Raw genomic sequence first — 25,252 nt, 5'->3', positions numbered from 1 at the left:
TGAAACAGAATGAGATCACCCAGAAAGTGAGTGAAGATAGAGAAAAGAAGAGGGCCTAGGACTGAGCCCTGGGCCATTCCAATGTTCAGAGATTGGGAAGATAAGGAGGAACTGGTGTAGGGACCAGAGAAGGGAGGTCCAGTGAGGCAGGAGGAGAATCAAAGGGAATGATGTCCTCAAAGCCAAGTGAAGAAAAAGGTTCATACCATCATCTAGTGGAGTTTTTAAAGATATAGAACACTTTATTTTATTATTTTTTAAAATTTTATTTATTTATTTATTTCCCCAAAGCCCCGGTAGATAGTTGTACATCCTGCTAGTTGTTGTATGTGGGACGCGGCCTCAGCATGGCCTGAGAAGCAGTGCATCGGTGCGCGCCCGGGATCCGAACCCGGGCCGCCAGCAGCGGAGCGCACGCACTTAACCGCTAAGCCACGGGGCCGGCCCCATCTAGTGGGTTTTACCTCAGGAATGCAAGGTTGATTTATACAAAAATTAACCAATGTAACATACCATATTAATAGAATAAAGGACAAAAACCACAGATCATCTCAATAACACAGAAAAAGCATTTGACAACACCCTACCACCATGGATCCACAAATGGAATCTTCCGCAGATGTTAAAAGAATGGTGTAGAACTGAATGTGCTTATATGAAAAGATCTCTAAGATATGCTGTTCAGTGAAAAATTAAGTTGCAGAACAACATGACTCCATTTATGTTTTTAAAAACTCATAGAAAAAAATACAGGAAAAGTAAACATAAAAGGGTGGTAAATAATGAGCTAAACATCAATCAGAAAAAAGGAGTACATCTTGTTCATAAATCACAGTTTAGCCCCCTCTGAAACATACGCTGGTGCACAGTCATAATTTCCATGTTATCAACAGCAGCTTACTTACAACAGCAACAGGGTCATTGCTCCGGGTGGCTGCAAGACTGAAATGCTTCACATGTGTGTTGGTTTCCAAAGCCTTCGCAAAATCTTTTAGGGTTGGAATTGGGATGTTCTTGAAAGACAAATAATGTGGACCATTATTACATTTTAGTTTTCAGGAAATTCAGTCCATTAATCAAATATATTTGTACTTACTTTTTTTCATTAAAATGTATTCAGAAATTATATAAACACACAACAGTTAGTCTACAAATGAAAACAATTCAGCCTCCTCCCTATCTGATTTCTCCATTATGGTACATCTGCACAAACTGTTGACCTACAGCAGAGTATATATTACCATTTCTCTACTATTTAGGTTAAAGAAACTCTCACTATTCTACTTTTAATTATTTGTATTACAAGAATTCAACACTTGAGTATTCAAAGTGGATCCACTTTTCTACAAAGAGAGAGATGGGGGAGCCACCTCTAGTGAGTATGATTCCTGAGGGAGATGACATACTATTCTTAGTCACTTAGTTTAAGTACAAAGTATTAAGAGAGATTAACCCTACACAACTTAAAATGTAGACATGTACAGTTCTAGAAGGCACTAATTTCTCCCTTTAGTACCAAGACTTCAATTCCCTGTAGCCTGGTTATTTTCAGATTATTACTCTTGATTTAGAGACAGAGATACACGAGGACCTAATTTTTAAAAAATGAAGAAGATTAGCAATCAACTAGGGATATTAGCTTTTTCCAAGGCTTTCTTTCCTCCACTCACAGGAGGGAACACCCACTAAAGGAGCACAGAGGTCTTATTCCTTAGGTTCTTGTAATCCAGATGCTCCTTCTACCCCCAATTCAGATAAATCAAGATTTAAAATGAAGAATTTGTAATGAAGCTATTATATAATGGCCAATACCCAAGAGATAATCTGAGTTTACTCTTTGGTAATTGTCCCTATGCCCTCTGAACTCGTTTCTTCTTTCTTTACTCCAAGGAAGAACTGCATTTTTATAACCCACTAAGATCCGAGAAAGCCCACTTTTAGGTGTTTACTCAAGATAAATGAAAACATATGTTCACACAAAACATATGACTGCATGTGAATGTGTATGGTGGCTTTATTCATCATTATCCCAAACTAGAGGTAACCCATATGTCTATCAACTGCTGAATGGAGAAACAAATCGCAGCATATCCATCCAACAGAATATCACTCAACAATACAAGGGACCAAACTATTGACGCAACAACACAATGAATCCCAAATTCATTATGCTAAGTGAAAGAAGCCACACTCAAAAGGCTATGTACTATTATATGACTCTCTTCATATGACATTCTGGAGAAGGCAAAATGATGGGGAAAGAAAACACATCAGTGGTTGTGAGGGGCTAGAGCTGGGGGCAGAGAATGATGACAAAGGGGTGTGACATGTTCCACATCTGATTGTGGGGGTGTTTGTTTAACTGTATGCATTTGTCAAAATTCATAGAACTGTACACTAAAAAAGGGAGAATTTTACTACGTATAAATTGTACTTCAAGAAACCTGATTAAAAAAACAAAACCCAAAAGACTAAATGCTCTTAAAAGTAGGCAGTACTTTGGACGCCAGAGAGATTTACGCTAACAGTCTGTAGCATTTACATTTTTATATGACACTCTTTAAAAAGCGTGTCAGAAAAATACTATACTACTTTAATTTCTAAAACATGAAGGAATCTATGTTAGCATACTGTTGGGAGCAAAAACTTTACCTTTAAGTAGAAAGAATTACACTATATCAAAACTGCCCGGCTCTCATCTCAGATCCAGCTGACTGAAAGCAACTTAAAACTTTATTATGTGCTTAGCACACCTACCTTTATATTATTCAAATTAACTTCAACAAGACGAACATCATTTTCTTTAATTCTCTTTAAACTCTCTTCAACGTTGGTTGGATTTGGTGGCTCATCAAATACTGGAAGAATCGTTTCACCTTTTACCACATCTGTAGTAACAAATGAAAAAAGCAAGAGTCCCATTGGTTGATACTACTACAGTGGATGCATATATTAACTTGGTAACACATAAAAAACACACACACACACAGAGCAGAGCTAATTTAAAAGTTTTTTCCCCACAATTTCTAAAATATCCTTTATGCATTAACACATATAGAAATCAAATGAAATTTTATTGACTATACACCAAACATAATTCAACATTTAACTTGTTTGTAATGTATCAGCCTTCAAAAATAAATATTTTCATTACCTCTTGGTGTATTACGAGATATCTTTACACTAAAATATATTTGATAACAGAAGCTAATGATCTTATTTATTTTTAGCAATGTTTAAGATAAATTTCTAATATGATCAAAACTAACATCTCGTATCTCCATTTTCTCTGAGATTTGACTGTACTTGACTGTAAAGGCAGTAAGAATCACAGACTTGAAGAAACGCAGCCTCAATGAGAAGAGCAAGGTGATGGAAGGACACATTACCTCCTCCTCTTATGGGGAGCACTATGCAGTGGGGAGAGGGGGGACTATTAGGAAAAGAGTAGGACCAGGGAATGGGGAGACAGAGAGATAAAGTGCTTGGAAGAGCGATTGAGACAAAGTCCAAAAGTTACTGCCTTCCTTCACTCCAACCCCCAATCCTTCACCATATTACACCCTCATGTAGCCAGCACACAACTATGCAAAGCTGAACGAGGACCCGGAAGCCTTGAGCCCTCTAATGAGATACAAGTGCACTTTGATGTGTGTGGCGGTCTATGAATATCTATAACAGGCAAACTTTTATGGATAAATTTTCTGAGGAGAACACCTTTAGCCTCAGATTTTCAAAGGGGCGAATGACCACAAAAAAGTTAAGAGCAACTAACATGGAAAGACTGATAGGGTCACTGTCTGGCTTAGTTCTTCCCTTCTGCCCTCCTCGAGCTTTTAGGAGCAAAACTCATCCTAAGACAAGGTAAATTGATAATCATCCAATAAATTCCCTCTTAGAGTACTTTGTTCTTTTCAAATTCACACACACACACATGCACACACACACAGAGCATGCTGAGGAGATCAACTTAGACAAAGGTCTGAAAATTATTTTCCTGAGGACAGTTGAAAGATCTAGATATATTTAACCTGGAAGTATATGTTAAAAGAAAGTATGCCCGCTGTTTTCAGACTTATCCTGTAGAAAGAGAAGAGAGAAAGTTCATATTGTTCTGAAAGGCTGGGTTAAAAGAGGTGTACATTGCCAGGAGGCAGAATTTGGTTTGATACAAGAAAAAGCTTCCTAACAGAGCTCTGCTAAAAGGACAGAGCGGGCTCCCTCTCACGTAAGCTTAGCAAGGCAATCTTCTTCAAGATGGTAGATCATAGGGGTTGGAGAAGAGCTTCTTCATTGAATGGAAAACTGAATGAGTTCTTCCTCAATTCTAAATTTTAAAAAACCAAAAGATTTCTTTCTTCACTCCACAGAATGTGTGTATTTAAAGAGCATTGATGGGCCGGCCCCATGGCTTGGTGGTTAAGTGTGCATGCTCCGCTGCTGGTGGCCCGGGTTCAGATCCCGGGCGCACACCGACGCACCGCTTCTCCGGCCATGCTGAGGCCGCGTCCCGCATACAGCGGCTGGAAGGATGTGCAACTGTGACATACAACTATCTACTGGGGCTTTGGGAGAAAATAAATAAATAAATAAATTGTTAATAAATAAATAAATAAATAAATAAATAAAGATCATTGTTCCCTAATGAAATAATGGATCCAGTCAACAGCATGCTGAAATCATTAAGAAAGGTTCATGGGGAACTTTAAATGGATGGACCAGGCTGCCGACATTTGAACTCACTGATGAATCTTAACACATTCCCCACAGAGGAATGACCAGACTCAATATGCTCCCTAATGTGATTCAATCACCACCTAGGAAGCATTCTTGCCAAAAAACCAAAAACCAAAAAACTGCACCTGAATCTGATCAAGCCTCTAGAAAATAACAGTTTATAGAAACATAGGAGATAGGGAAACACGTAAAATGATACCACAAGGTTCCAAATCCAGAATGTGGAAAATTCTACATGACAAATAACCCAGTTTCTTCAAGAAATAAATGGCATGAAGAAAGAGGGGAAAGAGGTTGAGGAGGAGAACTGTTAAGAAATTAAGAGGAACTGAAACCAAATGACAACCAAATGCAATATGTGACCCTTATTTGGATCCGGATTTGAACAAACTGACTGTGAAATGACGTTTTTGAGAGAATAGGGGAAATCTGAACATAGACTGGGTATTAGATGATATGGAGGAATTATTGTTAATATTTAAGTTTGATAATGGCATTGTGGTTATGTTAAAAGAACACCCTTTATTTGTGAGAGACACATTGGAAATATTTATGGGTGAAGTAATACAGGTGAACAAGATTTGCTTTAAAATATTCTGGAAAAAATAGTGGAAGGGGTGGGGAGGGAGGCAGATGATAGATGAAACAAGGCTGGTAAAATGTTAACAACAGCTGAAGCTGGGTGATGGATATATCGTGCTCTCTCCTATTATGTATGCCTGAACATTTCTACAATAAAAAGTCAAAAAAATAGGGGCAATGGCCAAATTATAGAACATTCAAAAAATGGAATGTTATACAGATGTCTGAATGAGGCAGATCTATACGTACTAATTGGTGACATGATATATTGCTAAGTGATATACTATATAGCATGGATTAAAATCCTCACCATTGACTTTGTGTGATACTGAAGTTAGTTATTTAATCATTCTAAAACCTCAGCTCCCTCACATGCAAATTAAGTTCACATTAATAGAACTGTTGTAAGGATTAAATGAGAACAATTCACATTCAAGAGCTGTGTACAGAACATGGCCCATAGTCAGCATTCAAAAAATCAGCCAATAGTATTATTACTGAAAAATTAAGTTGCAAGAAATACTTATAGTATGATCCCATTTTTGTAAAAAACAAGACTATTTATGTATAACATGTATACATATATGTTTGTGTAAACATAGTGTAATATCTAGAAGGATATATACCAAACTGTTAACAGTTAGGGGTGGGGGTGAGGTGCAGGGGCAGAAGGCATGATGTCTGTGAATAGAGACACTTTTACTTCTGACCTTATACACTTAGGTATTGTTTAAGTGTGCCACCAAAGTATGTATTGTTTTGGTAATTTTAAAACACCCTATAAACAAATTTTTAAAAAAGCTTTGCTTTAGGCTATTTAATACTTTGCATAAAAGCATTAGGGGCTGAATAGTTCTGTGGTTTTTCCTGAATCTGATTTTATAATATACTTTGGCAGCATTGTTATGGATTTCTTGAAAATCAGTAACATTGAAAATAAAATGTCAACAGAAGCCAAGTTTGATTAGTTTTTATATTGTTTACCATTGTATTATTTAGTGACATAAGAGTTGTTCCTATTACATTTGCTGACACATTAAGCATAAAATATTTAATATTCTATTTTCAAAGATTTTCTATGTCAATATCATCTAACTGGAATCTTAGGTTTCAAGTACATATACATAACACATTTGGTATGTATATAGTGAAGTTGCTATATGGAGAAAACAAAATATATTTAACAAAGAATTAAAAGTCACAAAGCATTATAAGTACTCACTTGAAAAATGTTCTTGGTCGACACCATTACTACTTCCCACTATATTACAGAACTGTGTATTCGTTATCAAATTGTGCATCCCAAGAATAGCTATAAATATAGAAAAAGAAAGTTAATTTTTATTTCCATCACTTTTAAACATAAAGAATTAATTTTACAACCAAATTTTCTATCCATGGTTTTAACATTCTCGGGACATTTTCCTACTTCACTAAACAGAGATTTTGCAGCCAAAAGAAGGAGACAACATGATAAAAAATCATCTACAATCTCTTTCTCATCAATACTTTGCTATTTTCCCCCACATTTGTTAATTTAGATTTCCCTACATTTCTGAATTCAGACACATAGCTGGAGCCAGCCTAACCCTAAACGTAAATCCATGCTTAGCTCCATCTGGTGGCTAAGAGAAAATTGAAACGATCTCCTTTTGCTCTTCATCCTTCCCACAAGGTTTTCAGGAACACGATGTGATAAAAGGCAGATTTTCAACTTAACCTTCACTATTTTTACATTTGTTAACTCTCATATTAATTTACATTCATATTTTAGCTAAGAGTAGAAAACTAAAAGTACAGTTGAATTCTCATATTTAAGATTAAAGTGGCACCCCTCAAAAATGACACTTAGGAGAAACAAATTTGGTTTTTGTTTCTGCTACCTTTTTGCACAAATGAGGCAGAAGCTACAGCATGCCCCTGGCCCATTCCACTCTGATGAATGCACCATTTACAAACCCATCAGTCCTCAGCCTCCCAAGGAAAAAGACACCTGCTCTTGCTGTGGTACCACACCTTGACTGTCCCTTTCCTGGGTCCTTCCTGTAGAACCATCATTGCTCCTTTCGAACATGTTACTTCTTGGCGTAGCTTGGTACTAAGATCTCCCCATGCATCATATTTTTTTCTGTCTAGGAAAATGGGTGTGTGTGGAGCTAGGTGGGGGAGATACTGGGCAGGCAATGAAGAGAATAACAGGGAGGTTTGGAGTGTTCCATATACACTTCCAAAAAGTTGGGAAAGTGGTGAGTACAGCTCAGGACTGACTGTTTCATCAGCTTTCCAGTTACCCATCTTGGGGTCTCCTGATAAAATGGGACAGCAGTGGACCCTGGAGAATCTTTTTTTAGTCCTCAGATGGGACAGCTTCCAGCTGAGCCTCAGCTGATGAAAGATTTTTATAAAGATTTTCAAATATGGCAACATGGGGAAAGATGTCAAATAATACAGTAAATTCCATTAATATAAAAGTTTCACCATTGAGAAAATTTAAAGAAATGAAATCCTTTATGTCAGATTTATACGAAGCCAAATATGGGGTCACTGATTCAACAGCACTTTGCTAGGCAAAGAAAGCATTTGTATAAACTATACAGGTGTGGGCTGGTATCCCCCTCCCCTCCACACTCATTCACAAATTAATTTGTTTTAGGAGATACCTGCGAGGTCACACAATTCTGTATCAGAAGCACTTGTCAAAGCTTCTTCTAATTCTGGATCAAGAGACACTTTTTCTTCTGTAATAGTCTGTATAGGTTTCTGTTTAGGGATAAATATTTTCCCTGTAAAATAAAGCAATTTGTTAATTCCACTACTACTGCAATGAATTCATTACCATTTTACTCATCTAACAAAAAGTATTAAAAGTATGTACAATTGAAGCTGAAGGAAAAAGTCAATATAAACATCTACAATAGGGGCCAGCCCGGTGGCGTAGCGGTTAAGTTTGTGCGTTCTGCTTCGGTGGCCCCAAGGTTTGCTGGTTCGGATCCTGGGCGTGGACCTATGCACTGCTCATCAAACCATGTTGAGGCGGCATCCCACATAGAAGAACTAGAAGGACCTACAACTAGGATATACAACTATGTACTGGGTCTTGGGGGAGAAAAAAGAAAAAGAGGAAGATTGGCAACAGATGTTAGCTCAGGGCCAATCTTCCTCAAAAAAAAAAAAACTACAATAATTTTGTTTCATCTTCAATCCATATTTATAAGTTTCTTGGGCAATACTTTGCTGTACAAGTTGGAACGAAGAAAAAAAATCAACAGAAATTTTCCTATTTGTGGAAATAAAAATAGGCTCTTTTTAGAGTAATTATGAGTTGCTCTACAAAAACTGAATTAAAAGATACATAAGGAATGAACAAAAAATCTATAAAACTTCAAAGAGATTAAAAAAACCAGAATCTACTTTCTTATTCTTAAGCAACAAACTGTTACAGTCATGGGGGATGGCAGAGGCAATTATGATTCCAGAAATTCAAGTCCTAATTGCAAAAATTTCCTGTATGTCCTAAGTGGTATGCTGAAACTTTTGATCACTGTTCTGCTAAGCATCAATGGACACTAACAAGGTTACCTGTTAAGAAAGTAGCTATTCTAGAAACCTAAAATCTTTATTATGTGAAAATCAGTATTTTATTACCATATGTTCAATCTTGCTTTGGGAATGGAAGGGAATGGAAAATGATAATGATCATAAGCTGACCAAACAAGCACACAGTGTGGATGGGGTGACTAAGATTGCCTCTGGTTTCCCTCTCAGGACAGGTGAAAATTCTAACTAAGTGATCCGGAAAGGCCTATGTATGGATTCACAGAAGCGCCAATTATTTTCTTTTCTATCAGGAAACTACCAGGGGATTTAGTGAGAATATGTGGCTTGATGAACCTATGGAGTGCTCTGTCAAAAGAAATGTTTGTGGGCTTATAATTAGTGTATCGAGTGTTGTGTACTTCCTGTTCAAGGTAAATATCAATCAGTGTAACCATAAGAATCCTTCCATAATACAGACTGCCCCCAGGAGTTTGGCAAAGGCTGGTCAGGTATTTTCTGCTAAGCCCATATAAAGGATCTTAATTTCTGATACTATATTTTTTATTTTTAGCATTTCCATTTGGTTCTTTTTTAAAAAAAGAGTCTCCATGTCTCTGCTGAAATTCCTCATCTCTTCACACATGCTGTGCACCTTGTCCGCCAGATTCTTTGGCATTTTTGTCATAGTTATTTTCAAGTCCCTGACTGATAGCACTGATATCTAAGTCATCTCTGAGTCTTCTATTGACTGTTTATTTTCTTGACTAGGGTCACATGGGTCTTAAGATATGTGACTGCGTGCGGGGCATTTTTGTATTAAAGTATAGCCTAGACTGGAGGACATGATATTATTCGCAGAAAGGAGCACACTCCTTAAGTCAGGGCTGAATCAATAACGCTCTACAGTTGAGCTGCATCTGGGCTTGGTTGCAACTTTATTTGATGCGGTTCCTCAATGGCTTCAAACATTCTGAGGACAGATCAGGACTTTCTCTCCAGCAAAGCCTGGGGTTAGAACCCTGGTGCGAGTTGTGGAGATCTCCTGAGCTGCCTGTTTTTTTTGATGTGAAGTGTGAGAGATTTCTTCTGATGTGTAGCCCAGGCTACCAGCTTTCTGGGTGACTAGGGAGCTCTCTTTGTTTTCCAGTCCCAGTCCTTGATGTTTAGGCTTTGACAGATCTTTCAGCCCTACTCTTGCCTTGTCTGCTCTACACCCTGTGAAGTTGGGGATGGCCTGGAGGGGATTTCTCTCAGCTCTCCTGCATCTCCTTCAGTCTCTCCCAGCTGAAAACCTATGCCTCAGGAATTTTCTCTCAGCTCTGCTTCACTGCCTCTGTTCTTGGAGTAGTATCCCTAGCACTAAATGAAGACTTGTAGAAAAGAATGTGGCGGGGGGGGGACAGGTAGTGCAGTCTCACTCTGTCTCTAGGGTTACACTGTCCAATATGGTAGCCACTAGCCACATGTGACTATTTAAATTAATTAAAATTAAAAATTCAGTTCCTCAGTCACACTAGGCACATTTCAAGTATTCAATAGCCACATTTGGCTAGTAGCTACCAAACCGGTTAGCAAAGATATTGAACATTACCATCATGGCACAAAGTTCTAGTGGGCAGCACTGGTCTAGGGCTCCTCTGGATTCTAATCTATCATGTGAGCCCACACACAGTCATCAAAAGTTTGTTAAAAGTTAGGCTGATTTCTCCTTACTCCTCTCTATGGTGGTTTTCTCCTTTTCCCTACATTTCAGTCAGTAAAGAGAGTAGGAGTGGATCACCTTTCTCACGGATGGCTTGTCACTTTCTGGAGTCATTTATGTTTTGTCTCCATTATGTTTTGTTTTATGTCTGATTGTTTTTTTAAAAAACTAAGATCACACACTTATACTGCTTGTTTTGGTTTTTACGGTGAGAAGAATAGTCTCTCACAACTTTCTACATCTCAATCAGAAGTCTTTCTGGTCAAGCATTCTCTTATTTAAAAAATGGCACTTGGTCAATCCACAATGTATTTGTATTAGTAAGGGTATTTTTAACTGCATATAACAGAGCATCCAACTAAAAGTGGTTTAAACTGGTGCTTCTCAAGCTTTAATGTGCATTTTATTCACCTGGTAATCTTATGAAAGTACAGATTCTGATGCAGTAGGTCTGACATGGGATCTGAGGTTCTGCATTTCTAACCTATCTTCCAGGTGATGCTGATACTGCTGATCCACAGACTACTTTTAAAGTAGCAAAGGTTCAAAAAAGCATTTTTATAATCCCAATAAGTCCACTGGTAGGTGGTTGTAGGGTGGTTCAGCAGCTCAATGTTGACATCAAGGATCCAGGCTCTTTCCATTTTTCACTTTGGCTACAATCAGCATGGAGGCCTTTGCTCCTCAGTCCATCAGTCTCAAGATGACCTTTGTAACACTAAGTATCAAGTCCTCACTCAATAAGGTCAGGACAGGAAGGAAGGGCACTTTGTCAACTGTCAACTTTTTTTTTTTTTTTTTTTTTAAAGATTTTATTTATTTTTTTTTCCCCCCCCAAAGCCCCAGTAGATAGTTGTGTGTCATAGCTGCACATCCTTCTAGTTGCTGTATGTGGGACGCGGCCCCAGCATGGCCGGAGAAGCAGCGCGTCGGTGCGCACCCGGGATCCGAACCCGGGTCGCCAGCAGTGGAGCGCGCTCACTTAACCAACAAGCCACGGGGCCGGCCCCTCAACTGTCAACTTTTACAGGGAAAACTGTCCTGTAGATTTCTCCTCTGGTGTCATGGACCAGCACTGGGTCACATGTCTATGCCCCAGCTGCAACGGTGGTGAGGAAGACAAGCACCTAGCATTTTCAGTCTGTTTCAGAGAGAGGTTCTTCCAGTAAGGAAGAAGGGATTTGTGAACTGTTGCTGAATAGGCAACTATAGAGTTTGTCCCAGTATTGAACCAGATGAAGTAAGTACACTTCTGTGCTCTCTTAATTCCCTGTTCATTTCACTATAGCTCCACATACACATTCAGCATGTTTGTCTTCTGTGAGCTTTTCAAGGGCATGGCCTATGTTCTGTTCATCCCTGCATCCTTGCCTAGCACACAGTAGGCAATCCAATTTGTTGAATAAATAATTTGGTGATCACCTCCAGTTCAACTGTCTCATTTTATAACGTATAATTTAAATACCCTGGTTCAAAGTTACACAGCAGAGTTAACACTAGAAGGCAGCTTCCTAAACTCTTAACCTAATGCTCCTTCCAATAAACTGGTGGTTTTCAAACTTAACATTTTAGCAATGGACTTTTCCTCTCAAACAAATACCTATGTAAATGGTGGTGTGCATAATTGATCTCTTTAGTCAGTATCAAATTTTGGAGTTCTGATGATTATTAGATAATCTTTTATTATTGGTTCACAGACTAAGGCAAATCTAAATCATTACATCATAATAATTCCATAGTACTTTTCTCAGTGCTTGATATTAAAATTAAAGTGGCATACAATTCAGGTGGCATGCCTTTAATTGCTATTTCAGAATAATTACATTTTCCTGAGCTCAATCTCACCGCATTTTCAACTGTCTATGGCAGTGGTTCTAAAATTGGCTGCACATTGGATTCACCTGGGAACCTTAAAAAAATTCTGATGTCCAAGTCCCATCCCCAGAGATTCTGATTTAATTGGTCTGCTGTGCTGTACGGAACATCTGGATTTCTTAAAAGCTCCTTAGGGATTCTAATGCATAGCAGCTAAGGTTGAGAACCACTGGATTATGGTATTCACTTACTAAACAAAACTACACAAGCTATCAAATAGCTGCCCATGCCTTATTCTAGGGACGAATGGAATCTAAAGCATTATAAAAATTTTAAATGTTTATTTTTGTAATCCTCATCTACATTCCATAAAGGCATTGTTCAAATCTAATTTTTCCCCATACACAAACTTCTGCTAATACTTACAAATACAAAATAAATCTCATCAGAAAAAAACAACAAAGCAAAACACAACAAAATTTCCAAGGGCTTATGAAAATTCTTCTGTGATTATAGAATTTTGCTCTATTTTACATAGCTCTGACATACTTTGGTATCTCTTCTGGCACTCATCTTTATGATGATTTGTCTGTATGTAGAGATTTTTATTGTGGAGGTATTTAGCCTATACAGTATTGTGTTTTTAACAATATGAAAAGTAATTTTACTTCATATTTCTTCATGACTAGTTTAACACTAATATGTTGTAATGTGTATATACAAAATCTATTTATAGAAAGCTAAAAGAAAGGAAAATTAATTTTGTAAGAAAGGATAAAGTAGGCAGAACTGAAGTTTAGTATTATGAGTACAAAACCTAAGAGGATCTCCCCAAACTGATTTATAGATTCAAACAATTCCTTTTAAAATCTCAGGTGACTTTTTTTGCAAAAAGTGACAAGGTGATGCTGAAATTCATGTGGAAATCCAAGGGACCCAGAATAGCCAAACAATCCTGAAAAAGAAGAACAAAGTTGAAGGACTTATACTTCTCAAATTCAAAACTTAATACAAAGATAAATGTAATCAAGGCAGTGTTATGGTGCATAAAGAAAGATATTTAGATCAATGGATTAGAATTGAGAGTCCAGAAATAAACCCTTATATTTATGGTCAATTGAATTTCTACAAGAGTACCAAGACAATTCAATGAAGAAAGAACTGTCTTTTCAACAAATGGTGCTGGAATAAATGGGTAGCTACAGGCAAAAGAATGAAGTCAAACCCTTACCTCATACCATACACAAATATTAATTCAAAATGGATTACAGACCTAAAGGTAAGGAGCTAAAACTATAACACTCTTAGAAAAAAAATATAAGAGTAAATTTCCATGACCTTGAGTTAGGCAATGGTTTTTTAGGTATGACATCAAAAGCACAAGTGACAAAAAGAAAAAATAAATTGGACTACATAAATATATAAATTGGACTATATCAAAATTGAAAACTTCTGTGAGGCAAATGATACCATCAAGAAACTGAAAAGACAACCTACAGAATGGAAGAAAATTATTTCAAATCACATATATGATACGGAACTTGTATCTAGACTATATAAAGTTTATCAATAATAAATGAATTGACTGATTGATGCCAATCAGTAATTTTGAAAAACTCAATTTAAAAATGGGCAAAAGATTTGAAGAGACATTTCTCCAAGGAAGATAAACAGATGTCTAATAGCACAGGAAAAAATGCTCAATATCACCAGTCATTAGGGAAACGCAAATCAAAACCACAATGCATTACGACTTTATACCTACTAAGATGGCTATAATCAAATAGACAGACAACAAGTGTTGGTGAGGATGTGGAAAAATTGGAACCCTAATACACCACTGGTGGGAATACAAAATGGTGCAGCTACTTTGGAAAACAGTTAGGCAGTTCCTCAAATTGTTAAACACAGTTACCATATGACCCAGCAATTCCACCCCTAAGTATATACACCCAAGAGAAATGAAAAATGTATCTCCACAACAACCTGTCTACAAATGTTCATAGCACCATTATTCATAATAGCTAAAAAGTAGAAACAATCCAAATGTCCATCAACTGAGGGACAGATAAACAAAATGTGGTATATCCATACAAGGAAATATGATCCAGCCATAAAAAGGAATGAAGCATCGATACATGCTCCAACATGGATGAAACTCCAAAACATTATGCTAGGTGAAAGAAGCCAATCATAAATATACGTTGTATGATTCCATTTATATGAAATGTCCAGAATAGGCAAATTTAGAGAGACAGAAAATAGATCAGTAGTTTCCAAGGGCTGGGAAATCGAGTGAGGATGGAAATTAGCTGCTAATGGGTACGGGTTTCTTTTTGGGGTGATGAAAACGTTCTAACCTGAAGATTGTGGTGACAGTTGCCAAACTCTGAGAATATACTAAAAACCGCTGAATTGTATACTTTAAATGGGTAAATTTTATGCTGTGGATTGCATCTTAATAAAAATGTTCAAAAAACCACTAAGAGGCTAATGTATTAAATATAGGTTTTTCTGTCTTCCTGAGCAAAATTTATAATTGCCCCCTAAAATGTAAGGGGGAAAAAAAAGATGATTTTCTGAGGTACATTGAGTCAGACAGCACGCTTGTGCTTCTTAGTGAAAATCAGCTGTTTTCTGAGAAACACAAAATTAGCAAACTGCTGGATTGATTCCATATAACAGAAAATGCCTTTCTAAATATGTATCCTAATTTAAGTTCATCTTATATCAGTTAGATTTAAGTTTAAAATCTTCATGACTATAGAATGCTGACAACTATAATAGATCTCTTTTATAATGGTTAGTTTGGTTTGTGCCCTCAATGTCTTGCAGGATGGGTGAAATGTCAGGCTTCTATTAGATGCAGAAATATTTTGTAGGGGGTGTGTGTTTGTTTTGCAGAGAGTAGGGAAATGCACAACAAATTGGATACTACTTTTATCCATAACCATCTATTAACAAATTTATTAGTAGTTCACTTTACTATGATCATCTTGATTCTTTTTTTTTTTTTTTTTTTGGTGAGGACGATCAGCCCTGAGCTAACATCCATGCCGATCGTCCTCTTTTTGCAGAGGAAGACTGGCCCTGAGCTAACATCCGTGCCAATCTTCCTCCACTTTTATGTGGGAGGTCGCCACAGCATGGCCTGATAAGCCATGTGTAGGTGGCGCGCCGGGATGAGAACCCCAGCCACCAGCAGCGGAGCACAGGCACTTAACCACTATGCCACGGGGCCAGCCCCTGATCATCTTGATTCTGATGTGGTTTTTTTTTTTAAAATCATGGGTTATTTCTTTAAAGATAACTCAATCTCATTCTGATAAAATGATTTAACAAATATAAAGGAACTGGCATATCGTAAACATAATAGATACGTGTCAATTCTTTATTCTTATTTCTCCTGGAATTTCTTGCATGAGAGACAGAGACAGATACAGAGACATAGAGACAGAGAGAGTTTTCCAAAACAAACAACCCAAGAAGATTGAAAACCACATAGTCCCAACTATCTGTATTAGTGGTTCTTCAACTCAGGGAATGAGGATTGACTAGACATGGATATGGCTGAAAAACCTCCGCAGGTGATTCTGATTCTTACCTACTCAGGTTGATAAGCACTAATCTGTATAATCATAGTTCTGAAAAGATTAGGATGAACTATCCTGGACTGATCTAACTTTACTTTTCTTCTCCTTGAAATACGGTCAAAAACCCCACATAACTTTTAATATTTGTATTTATTTCAAATAACATAATGTCTGAGAAAACAGCTACTCATTTTTATCCTTCAGTAGACAGCAATCTATCTAAATGACTTTAATATCCTTATTTAACACAGCAAAGTCCAAAACTGGAAATTTTTTAAACTGAAATTACAATTCTTCACATTGTAGCAAAATAAGAAAATAAGCAATGACTAGACCAGAAAAAAAATCTCTCAGACAAGTATGAAATGACATGCCACCCCCCTACCGCCTCCCAAGTGAAACAAGACAAACAGAAACAGGGCTATGACTCTTGGTTGCTAAGAATGTTAAAATAGTTCAGCAATGTTTCTGAAACTACAAAATGGCAGCTAAGGAAATAGAAGAAACGAAGATATGAATTCATAGAACAGTAACTTAAATGCATGGCATTTATCCAAACCCATGTTTGTGCCAAGAGGGGAAAAAAAAAGGAATATCTTGCCAAGATCCTTGCTATTGTCACAAAATCAGTAAGAGATACCGTGAACCATGTTAACAATTTCATTGCCAGAATCTTTCTTCACCAGTCCTCATCTCTTCTCCTCTGATATCAAGCTACAGCTACTGCAAATGTTAAGAATTATCTTAGTCATAGCTCCCATCCTTGCTGAGTACATAAAAAGTATAATAACAAGAAACAGAGATGGCTTTTATTTATTTCATTCCTACAGAGGTGAAAGGCTCTAGCTAATTTTACTGTTTGTTTATAAGCTACCTTGTTCCAGAAAAGATTTAAGGCAACCAGGCCTTAAATAACCTCCAAAGGGCTTTGGGATATACCTTTTGACAGGAAGCACACAAACCTCAAATCAACTAAACTAAAGGGTAAGGGGCAGAGCCTGAAAAGGCATTTTTGTTTTTACCCAATGATACACATGATACCTGCTCAACACTGCAATATGACCACCAATAAATGCTTATTTATTCAACAAATGTTTAGCGGGTTTGTGTACACTAGATAATGAGCTAGAAAGACACTAAGGAAGATAAGAGATTCTTTACTACTGTGGGGAGATATAATTCTGGAGACTTCCACTTCTGGCCAAGATGGAGTAATAGGAACAGGATTTACACATATGCTTGAAACAATCCTCAAAAGGACGAAATATATGACAGAAGTTTTCAAGACACTGATGATCAGGCAATAAAGGACAGTGATCCCTGAGAGATGAGAAATGAAAGTGAGTCCTATGATCACTCAGATACTGCCTGGAGAAAGCGTCCAGGCTGTAGCACCGGGAGCAGGAACCCAGGCAGGGCCTGGTGAACATTCTGAAGCGAGGAGACGGAGCTGAGGTCCAGAAAGACCAAGGCGGCCAGCATTTGCAGGACAGAGTACCGGAGAGCAGAGAGTTACAGGGAGCTCGAGCTCTAGAGATCTGTAGATGGCTGCCTTTCAGTATTCAGCAGAGTACTCATAAGCACATGTCTGTGATGAAACTACCTTGGGCCAAGGAAAAAGCCATCTGAAAAGATTACAGGTAAAAGTGCCTGTGCTCATGCAGGGCTGAGAATAGGACCTGTTCCCGCCAGCCAGACAGGAAAACCTCATAATTCACAGGGCACTAGGTAGGTTGCCTCAGCAGTGGAGAAATAATTAGCCCCAGACCCACCTAACACTGCTCCAGTCCCACCTAACAAATCTTAAAGCAAGAACCTAAAGGATCAAACTGTTTCCAAGGAACTTAAATGTGTCGCAGAATGAAACTCAAGAATATTTATAGGGATACCAAAATATCCAGCACCAAACAAATTAAAATTCATAATGTCTGTATCCAATAAAAAATTACCAGGATGCAAAGAAGCAGGAGAATTCGATCCATAGGGAAGAAAAAAAAAATCAATCTATCAAAACTGACTTAGCAATGACAGGTGTAAAATTAGCAGGTAAGGATATTAAAACAGTTATTATAATTATATTCCCTATGTTCAAAAAGTTAAGTAGACACACAGATGATATGAAAAAAAAAATAGAAGAAAAAGGGAACAAAGAACTGATGGGACAAAGAGAAAAGATATACCATGCTAGCACTAATCAAAAGAAAGCAAAATTGGCTATATTAACATCAGACAATGTAGATTTCAGGGTAAAGACTATTACCAGGGATAAAGAATGTCATTTCATAATGACAAAATTGTCAATTCATCAAGAGGACATAACAATCCTAAATGAATAAAAACTAATAACAGAGCCTCATAGTATATGACTGTGGAACAATTAAAAGCAGTATTCTATAGTATGTAAATTATACACAGAGATGTGGGAGGGAAAGGAATATTCAGAGTGGGTATGGTTATCCAGGGACAGTTTCCCATAAAACAAGGTCTTAACATGAGTGATGAACAATCCATCTGGCTGACTCCTTATCCCAAAGGAGGAATGAGTGAATCATTCAAAAGACACAGTGACCAGACAGAAAAGGAGATGCTGGGATCTGCATGACTAATTTAAGTAGCCCATTTCAAATAGCTTCAGCACCTCGGAAGACCACTTTTTGGAGGTATAAAAGGGACATTTAGAATTCATAAGATGGGCCGGCCCCGTGGCTTAGCGGTTAAGTGCGCGCGCTCCGCTGCTGGCGGCCCAGGTTTGGATCCCGGGCACGCACCGAGGCACTGCTTCTCCGGCCATGCTGAGGCCGAGTCCCACATAACAGCAACTAGAAGGATGTGCAGCTATGACATACAACTATCTACTGGGGCTTTGGGGGGAAAAAAATAAATAAATAAAATCTTTAAAAAAAAAAGAATTCATAAGCTATGAGTACAAAAATAAAAGCCAGTCTTTACCTTGAACTTAATGGAAATCAATTGCCCACTAGCAGTTATATAATCCTGTAGATTTAGGCAGGTTATAACCACAATGTTTCTGGTTTACTGAGAGTAAACCAGCTCTGCCTTTCCTTCAAAGAAATCATGTACTCAGCAAGGTGAGGGAAGCTTCTTTTAGTATAAGAGGGACTACCATAAGTTTTCTGGAAAGCTAAGGTAATTGTGAATAAATAAGTTGGAAAGTATATGAGAAATCCTTAGTTTAAGACAATCTAGTTAAATTCACCTTTAGGAAGCAGGGTGGGGCATATGAGATTCGAGGGAAGGAAACTCAAGGACACTCCTTTCTCAAGGAGGGGAAGGGAAAACAACAAAAAGCATAGCTGGCTCTAGCCCCGGGGCCAACAGGGAGAACACGTGTGCTCTGCAAGGAAGGGAAGAGCCCAGCCTGGGTGAGTCAGCAGCTCAAATGGAATTCGCTGGCACACCTGAGTGTAGGGTACAAGGTGCAGCACGGCTCTCATCCATCCATAAAATAAGGGACACTCAGGAAAAAAACCCTACTTAGGCTAGGTAAGGATGAAGTGTGATACTAGAAACAAGCAGGAAGACTCCTGGCAAAGCAAAGCAAAGCAAGAGGATAGTCAACACAAAATATTAAAGACTAGGGCAAATTATTTCCCCAGTGTCAAATTCATGGCAAGGCTCTATGCCTTATCTTCTTGGAGAAAGAATATTCAAGATGCGTAAAAATATGATGGGAAATAATAACCAGCTATATAGTCATCACTCTGCATCTTCACTATTCTTAGGAATGAGAAAGAGCTGAATGAAGATGCTCTTTTACCCTTGTCTTTGTCTATGCCTCAGAGTTAAATATTTTGTAAAATTTCAAGGAGAAAAAGGTAAAAAGCTTCCTAACATTTTAATATTATATCTTCAAGTAAAAAGAATGTATATTAGAATTATGTTATTGTTTTAATCTTCTTAAACATTTAGTTTCTCAACATTTTGAACATAGTAGACTCAGAGGAAAGACATTTCCTTTCATCTTTGCCAAGATTACTCAATACCACGATACCATTCCTACTATGAGTTTGTTGGATTTAGATGAACTTAACAGATGTATATATATTGTGTACTCTACTGTAAAGAATGCACTTAGGGCCGACCCCATAGCTTAGCGGTTAAGTGCGCGCGCTCTGCTGCTGGCAGCCTGGGTTCGGATCCCGGGCGCACACCGACGCATCGCTTCTCCGGCCGTGCTGAGGCCGAGTCCCACATACAGCAACTAGAAGGATGTGCAGCTACGACATACAACAATCTACTGGGGCTTTGGGGGGAAAAATAAATAAATAAAATCTCTAAAAAAAAATAAAAAAGAATGCACTTAAAAATAATCCTTAATACATCTTTTGTCAGCTGTGCCTGACTAGATGCCTAATACCTTCTTTTTGCTGTTAATAAAACTACACTATTAAAAGCAGAACATTTACTAGTATATGATAAAATGTCCCCCAAAATGCATCAAAGACAATGCCTTGAACTTCACTTAGTTAGGATTAATTCCTCCTTCTCAGATGTTGACATACGCTTTCAAGTCTGTAAAATGTACAATTATAAACAATTATTTCACAAATCACAAAATAAAATTATTGATTTATCTATATATAAAACTCTCAAGTGTCCTTAGTCTGACAGGTCTTTTCCTTTTTTTTTTTTTTTTTAATAATTTTATTTGTTTATTTTTTCCCCCAAAGCCCCAGTAGACAGTTGTGTGCCACAGTTGCACATCCTTCCAGCCGCTGCACGTGGGACGTGGCCCCAGCATGGCCGGAGAAGCGGTGCGTCGGCGCGCGCCCGGGATCCGAACCCGAGCCGCCAGCAGCGGAGCGTGCACACCCAACCGCCAAGCCACCGGGCCAGCCCTGACAGGTCTTTTTCAAACATTGAGAGATGATCTAGAAAGATGAAATTTGGCAAGAGTATATAGTTTTTGTTTGAGGTCAAAAGGAAAAATCCTGAAATATCTAATTTTCGGTTTTATGTAGGATTCCCTTTGTCATGCCAGTTCCATGTAATTTTAGCTCCAGAAAGAGGGTGTGCCTTTAAGTGAAAGAATAACAAATAATTATTCATCATTTAATTAGTCTCAGAATATGAGAAAGTAGTTGACTTTAATGATTGGATAACTATTCCTTTTAGTGGTTCCCAATTTTTTGTTAAAAGAAAAAAACTGAGTAGTCATCTGATCAGTCTTTAAAAATAATTTACAGTGAGATCACTATGTGATTTTGGCATATAACTTGGAAGGAGTCCAAGGAACTAAGTGACATCACTACAACATTCTCTGGCACAGAAAGCTAAGACTGCCATCAGTACTAACTCTGAGACCAGACATCTTAGTATGAAAAATGATTTAGTTTAGAAACTAATGGCACATTTTACGGATTCTAACTAGTCCAAGTACATCAAAAAAAGTATAACGCTTTTATTTCTTAACAGAGGTAGGTTTGCCAACTGTTTTACAAAAAACTAGGAGAACCTCTACTGTCTGGGAAGGCATGCTCAATCTGAAAGTCTATTGCCTCTGAAATAATCTATTAAGTAAGAAATTTGGGACTTGACCCAGGTGTTCAGGGTAAAGCATCATGGGAGAGGCATCTGAAAAAAAACAAGCTTTGGGGCTGGCTGAGTGGCATAGCAGTTAAGTTCAGCGTGCTTTGCTTCAGTGGCTTGGAGTTCCCAGGTTCAGATCCTGGGTGCGGACTTACACCACTCAACAAGCCATGCTGTGGTGGCGTCCCACATAGACAAAATAGAGGAAGATGGGCACAGATGTTAGCTCAGGGACACTCTTCCTCAAGCAAAAACAGGAAGATTGGCAATAGATGTTAGCTCAGGGCCAGTCCTTCTGACCAAAAAAAAAAAAACAAGCTTCTAAATTTTCAGAGCTAAGGAGGGGACTTCACATTTAGCTTAATTGGGAAGTATGCTAATAAGATGTAGATGAATTATTCTGCCTTTTGGAATGTGATTAAGATCTGTGGAATGAGACCCAAAGAAGGAAGGCATATTAGTGGCTAAAAGTAACCAAGGCTAACTGATTCAAGGATGAAAGGCTAGGGTGGATTTGAGAAGATTAGAGCTGGCTTTTAGCTATATTTCAAAGTAGAGCTCTACAACCAAAGTTCCCCAATTGTTGAAGATGAATTTGCCCTTCTTCAGGTCTACGGCACTGTAACAGGGCTTTTAGGGCTTGACCCCACCCAGGCTCTGGTGGTAGTATTTGCTTCCATCAGATGGATTGCTGAAACTCAAAAACTCATCTCTGTAGTTCTGAACCACTCCATGACAGAGAACGGAAATGTCTTGTTTGGTAATAACATCGCCATATGATCTTTTACAATGATTACACTATAAAGGAATTTTTCAGTGATTTCACTATATCCATTTTGTTAACAAATTTGATGCTCACAAAAACTATATGAAGTAGGCAAGGCAGATACTCAGACCGTATGATTCCATTATATAAATTTCAAAACAAGTGAACTAATCTATTGTATTAGAAGCTATTATGGTGGTTACCTTCGAGAAGAAGAAAGAGAAAAGTGGCTGGGAGGAAGCATGAAGGGACCTTCTGGAGGTGCTGATAATGTCTTGACTTGGGTGATGATTACATATGTGTGCTTATTAAATAATTCATTGATCTGTATCCTGATCTGTGCATTTTCTCTAAGCATGTTACACTTCAATACAAAGTTCACTATTTTTAAAAATGCCATGGTCTTAATCACTGCATCATAGCTGCCCATAAATAGTATTTAACAGACATATAGAGCCAAAAAAAGGCAGTAAAAATACTGAATGTATTAAAAAAAGAAAACCACTCATTGTGAATGCAAAATTACCTCTTTTTTTTTTTTTTATTGGTGAGGAAGATTCACCCTGAGCTAATGTCCGTGCCAACCTTCCTCTGTTTTGTATGTGGGTTGCTGCCACAGCATGGCTGACGAGTGGTGTAGGTCCACACCCAGGATCCAAACCTGTGAACCCCAGGCCGCTGAAGTGGAGCAGGTCGAACTTAACCACTACACCATGGGGCCGGCCACAAAATTACCTTCTTTTTAATTCAACTACTTTCACTTATTTCACACTCATCTAAAATCTAAACTAAGAAATAAGAAAAAAAGATTTAAATATATAAAAGGAAACAAAAACCTTTACACTACAGTTCAGAATATAGCATTTTCTCCTTACTGTCATCCATATTCTTCACTCTATTGTTTCTCCCCTCTGATTTTTTCTTATTTTCCACAATTCTTCTCTACCTTCTTTCCCACCTCCTCTAATCCTCCAACATCTTTTCCTAGGTAGCTGCAGATTATGAAACGAGCATAGTGGGAGGCTTCCTGGGTCAGCTTAGGACAAATGCAGCTCTCTCACATCACTTATTTTCTCTTCTTGTCCTCAAATTCCATAGCTTTTTCTGCTATCTCTTTTTCTCATATCTCTCCCTCTTGTTTCTACCTACATTTTTCTTCCTAACTATACCCCCAGAATCCACCTTAAACATACATAATAGTAAAAGGTCATTAACCAATGTTTATTCCCATAAAATTATGTTTTCCTATATAATCAGGATTGAAACTATAAACATGGTGTTACAGGTATGGCTGTACAGATGGAAATATAGCCAGCAGTCTTCTCTATGACAAATACTGATGAAGTGATGCTTTTGCCTATCTTTGTGATTCTCCATACTTCAAAACTATGCATTGGTTTTCAGTCCTTTTTCTGGCCCCAAACACCTGAGGGAGATGACATTCCCATCTCTAACAGTCGTGTGATGGTTAAATTTATGTGCCAATTTGGCTGGGCATAGTGCCCAGATATTTGGTCAAATATTATTCTGGATGTTTCTGTGAAGGTGTTTTTTGGATGAGATTAACATTTAAATCAGTGGTCCATAATGTGAAGCCATAATGTGGTGGGCCTCATCCAATCAGCTGAAGGCCTTAATAGAACAAAGACTGATCTCCCCTGAGCAAGAAGGGATTCTGCCAGCAGACTGCCTTTGGACTTGAACTGCAACTCTTCCCTAGGTCTCCAGCCTGCCAGCCTACCCTACAGATTTCAGACTTACTAAGTGTCCACAATCACATGAGCCAATCCCTTAAAATAAATCTCCCCCCTCCTCTCTATACACACACAAATACACACATCCTTTTGGCTCTGTTTCTGTTTTTCTGGAGAACCCTGACTAATACAAGTAGCTAAGGTAGTGATGCTCAGCTAGAGATGAGGGGAGGTGGGGTCTACAGAAAGAGCAGAGGGGTTGGGGATGCTAGATAATTTTGAAAAGGCCTGGTGCAGACTTTGCGGAATACCTACTCACAAGTCATTCACTCACCTTCCTCTGTTACAGAGGCTAGAATGCTAAAATGAATTTTCCAGCTTCCCTTGCAACTAAGGGCAAGGTAAAATTTTACCAACTAAGGGGTCACCATGTGACAGAGTTGTGGCCAAAATTCTTGATAAGGGCTTCCTTCCTAAATAAAAAGCTAAATTCACTAGGAGAAAGCACTGTGCTCTAACTGTTCTCCCTGCCTAGACTACTAAGGATTCAGAAGTAACAACAGTACCTGGGAGAGCTGATCTTCAGCTCTACTACTGCGGCCACCATTCCTCAGTGTTCCGCGCATGATATCCTAAATAAGAGTGCAAGTAGAATCTGGCTTCTTAGGCCACTCTGTATTGAAAGCTGAGAATCTTAACCTACTTCATCTAAGTGTTTTTATACATGGAACTTAAAAAAACATAGTTGTACTCAGTCTCCACTGAGGCTACCTAAGGTCAAACTCTGCAATGGGAGGGACTTGGACTAGAAAAATTTCCCAAACGTAATGACTATGAAGCATTGACGATTATAACTATGAATTACTAAGGAAGGCTGTAGGATATCCTTTAAAGAGTCTTTGAAAATATGGCCTGAATTATTTTATGGCATTCCACTTTAAAGATAGGAGCTAGAATAAGCAGTGCTTATACATCACTTGCATTCTGTGAATTTAAAATTTTACCTCAGCACACTTTTAAATTTGTTACAACAGAGAACCAAAGAGTGTTACATAAAATCATGGTGTAAGAAAACCTCACTAACAAATCATTAAGAAGAAACTTATTAGCCAAGTTGATGAAAAACATAAATGAAGTGCCAATTTATCTAACAAATTTTTAAGTCAACAGTGTCATAACCTCTAAGGCTACCAATGATGCAACTCAAAAAATATTATTTTCTCCAGACCTACCCATAAAAAGAAAAATCAAGTGCTTTCAAATAATGACTTCAAAA

The 25,252-nt window shown here is 38.0% G+C and overlaps 1 protein-coding gene across 1 annotated transcript in view; it reads right to left on the bottom strand.

Annotated features, from left to right (window-relative positions):
* Positions 1 to 25,252, bottom strand: part of TMOD3 (tropomodulin 3) — a 71,172-nt gene that overhangs the window by 11,402 nt on the left and 34,518 nt on the right. Inside the window, exons 4-7 of the mRNA XM_014780721.2 lie at positions 7,980 to 8,102; positions 6,542 to 6,631; positions 2,758 to 2,888; positions 906 to 1,013 (exon numbers count right to left, since the gene is read on the bottom strand). Of these exons, the coding sequence (XP_014636207.1) occupies positions 906 to 1,013; positions 2,758 to 2,888; positions 6,542 to 6,631; positions 7,980 to 8,102 (452 nt within the window). The remainder of the gene's footprint in view (positions 1 to 905; positions 1,014 to 2,757; positions 2,889 to 6,541; positions 6,632 to 7,979; positions 8,103 to 25,252) is intronic.

This window comes from Ceratotherium simum, chromosome 3 (assembly GCF_057802395.1).
Source record: "Ceratotherium simum simum isolate JZ-2026a chromosome 3, ASM5780239v1, whole genome shotgun sequence".
NCBI classification, from domain to species: Eukaryota; Metazoa; Chordata; class Mammalia; order Perissodactyla; family Rhinocerotidae; genus Ceratotherium; species Ceratotherium simum.
Note: the sequence above shows the minus strand (reverse complement) of the source record. Positions and strands in the feature narration are given on the sequence as shown.